We start from the raw sequence: 2,992 nt of genomic DNA on the forward strand, positions 1-2,992 counted from the left end.
ATTTCTAGCGAGAAATTACTACTGTAGTAATCAAATACAGGGGCGGTTTCTTCATTAGGGCGATAGGGCAACGTACAACCAAAGTGCGAAAGGCACGGATTTTTTCAATCACATTCAACTACAGTTTTATGCTAGCTGGCACTGCTCTAGACTGTACTGCCTCTGGTCTGGCTATAGTCCAATCAGCGTCAAGTCACGGTCTGTGGAGTACCGCCTCTTTTCGGGGCGATTTCAATCTGTTCTCATAGACTTCCATTCAAAGATTTTTTTTTTTTCGCACTGCAGTGCAATCTATTGGTTCCGGGAGGGCTAGCCCTAACGTGCTTTCGTCATAATACAGTACATAACCTTAACTCGTGCAGCGTTTGGTGGGAGCAAACATATCTCTATTAATAATCTTTAAGCTGAAGGGACATACAATAATTTCCTCAGTGCATAACTTACATTTCACAGACATTGCCCATCTGTAAATGTTAGAAAGTCAAGCAAATATTTCCATTTTGCTGTTAGGAGTGGACGAGTCTTGTGCAAGTACAAATTTCCGTGAACAAGTGCTGCCGCGCACATGCGTGCCAAACAGACGGAGCGCAATAGAATAGGAGAATGAGATGAAATATCGGTGAGAGATGACAGAGGTTTTGCTGTTTATGATGGATATGTCTAGATACATGTCCAGGGTGTGAGCGATCTGGTTGCTACTTCAGTTTAATTTTGATTTCAATCTACTGTATAATTGTGTGCTTTATTAAAATTATTTATGGTGTTGTGAAATATGTTTGCGGTTACTTTTTATGTTGTGTAGGCCAGTCTGCTGGAAGAAGGGTGAGGCCGACATGGCACGTGAGCATATTTCTGCTTCCGGGACCGGACATCTCCAGACTACCTTCAGCCAGTGAACGTGCTCAAATGACAGAGAAGGGATTAGGTAACTTTTATTATTACTACTTGCTTTTTGTATGGTACTGTAGCAATATCTGGAGCGATCAGTTACCTTTACGTATTTATGTATAATGTTTGAGCTGTAGCTTTTAAATGTTTGTCTGTAATCCTGAGTTTAATAATGTGACTTTTAAATTACCAAATTTAATGCAGAATACAAGTTACTTGAGAAATGAACTACACTGCAAAAAATGAAATCGTAAAAAAAACGGCCAATGACTGTAAGCTACGGCTGCCAAACAAAAACAGTAAAATTGTACCTCTAGTAAAATAAAGTGCAAAAAACCTGAACAGAAATTTTTCTTAAATGTTTTACAGAAAAACCGTTATTTTACAGATATATCCTGAATTATTATGACCAAACACTGCGAAAAAGTGACTGTCAGCAATGGCTGCCAAACAAAAAGTTAAATGAATGTTAATGTATCCTAATTTAAATAAAGCGCAAAAAAAGTTTTTTCATGAAACAAATTTTCATGAAACAGTTTTTTTTATATAGGCATTTCCTGAATTATTACTAACAAATGAAGGTAATTGATTGTACTAATTTAGGAAATACCTGTAAAATAAGTGGGGTTTTTTTCCCCGTTTATTTAAATTAGGATGTTTTACTTCAATTTTACATTTTTGTTTGTCATATGACCATTTTTTTTTTTACAATGAAGGTATTTGATTGTTATTGTACAGAGTTTTGAGTACAAATTAAAATAAAATAAAACGACTGTAAAAAGATGGGTTATTTTCCGTAAAATTAGGATTTTTGTTTTTACAGTGTACTCCTTTCTAAACTTTAATTTTTTTTTTTTTTAGACCGTTGAGGAACGTAGGGCAATGTGCCAGCTACAAGATCAGGGATATAGTGCTTCATTGTTGGCGGACAGAGAAAAGGTATGTTTTTATAATGTACATTTAATTAAAGGGTTAGTTCACCCAAAAATGAAATTTCAGTCATTAATTACTCACCCTTATGTTGTTCCAAACCCCTAAGACCTTCGTTCATCTTCAGAACACAAATTAAGATTTTTAATGAAATCCGAGAGCTCTCTGATCCCTCCATAGACAGCAATGTAACTGCAACTTTAGTAGTACACATGTACATATTTAGTAGTACATTTGATATATGTAGTGGTACATATATCGTTAAAATAGTCCATGTGACTGCAGTGGTAGTGTAGACAGCACAGGTCTTCAGAGTTTTATGTCAGAATGCTGGCTGGCTCACTATTGGCTGGATCCTGCATCAGCCTTACGTGGTGCTCATGTGAACAGCGTTCTGGCGCAAAACTCAGAAGCGATGCGCTGTTTACTCTGTGGATAGCGTAGCAAGATGAAATGGAGTAGAAGAGATTGTTGAATAAAGTAGTTTTTTTTCTTCTTCTTTTTCTTGTTTTTCTTCTTCATAAAGTATTCTCGTCGCTGCATAAGATTATGGTTGAACCACTGCAGTCACATGGACCATTTGAACAATGTCTTTACTGCCTTTCTGGGACTTGAAAGTTGCAGTTACCAAACTGTATGGATGGATGAGAAAGCTCTCGGATTTCATCAAAAATATCTTAATTTGAGTAATAATGACATAACTTTCATTTTTAGGTGAACTAACCCTTTTAATTAGGAATTCATTTAAAAACACATGATCAACTAAATTTCTTACATTAGGAGATGAGACGCCAACAACTTCAGGCTCAGGAGGAAAGACGCCTAAAGGTAACTGCTTCCTTAAACTTTTTGTAATTCAAAAGTCTTAAAGCTGTCAAATATAATAATTGATTTGTTAAAGGCAATTCATGAACGACGACAGAGGATGGCGTCTGTCCCAGAGCCTTCAGATGGTGTCCCTCTAAGGTTTAAATTTCCGAATGGACAGATGAAAAGCAGAAAATTTAGGATGTCAGAATCAGTTCAGGTAATGTGTCATACTATGATGTTTTGTTTATGGTACTTCAAGAGTTAGTTCACCCAAAATTTATTACTCACCCTCATGTCGTTCCAAACCCGTAAGACCTTCGTTCATCTTCAGAATACAAATTAAGATATTTTTGATGAAATCCGA

The 2,992-nt window shown here is 36.2% G+C and overlaps 2 protein-coding genes across 2 annotated transcripts in view; both read left to right on the plus strand.

Moving 5' to 3' along the window:
- Positions 1-2,992, plus strand: part of LOC107747082 (B-cell receptor CD22-like) — a 76,722-nt gene that overhangs the window by 46,919 nt on the left and 26,811 nt on the right. The gene's annotated exons all lie outside the window — the stretch shown is intronic.
- LOC107747081 (FAS-associated factor 2-like) overlaps positions 1,754-2,992 on the plus strand; it is a 6,472-nt gene continuing 5,233 nt past the window's right edge. The window contains exons 1-3 of the mRNA XM_016561505.1: positions 1,754-1,827; positions 2,599-2,646; positions 2,720-2,845. Of these exons, the coding sequence (XP_016416991.1) occupies positions 1,771-1,827; positions 2,599-2,646; positions 2,720-2,845 (231 nt within the window). The 5' untranslated portion in view covers positions 1,754-1,770. The remainder of the gene's footprint in view (positions 1,828-2,598; positions 2,647-2,719; positions 2,846-2,992) is intronic.

The sequence above is a fragment of the Sinocyclocheilus rhinocerous genome, unplaced genomic scaffold, assembly GCF_001515625.1.
Source record: "Sinocyclocheilus rhinocerous isolate Xijiao unplaced genomic scaffold, SAMN03320098_v1.1 scaffold1611, whole genome shotgun sequence".
Taxonomy (NCBI): Eukaryota; Metazoa; Chordata; class Actinopteri; order Cypriniformes; family Cyprinidae; genus Sinocyclocheilus; species Sinocyclocheilus rhinocerous.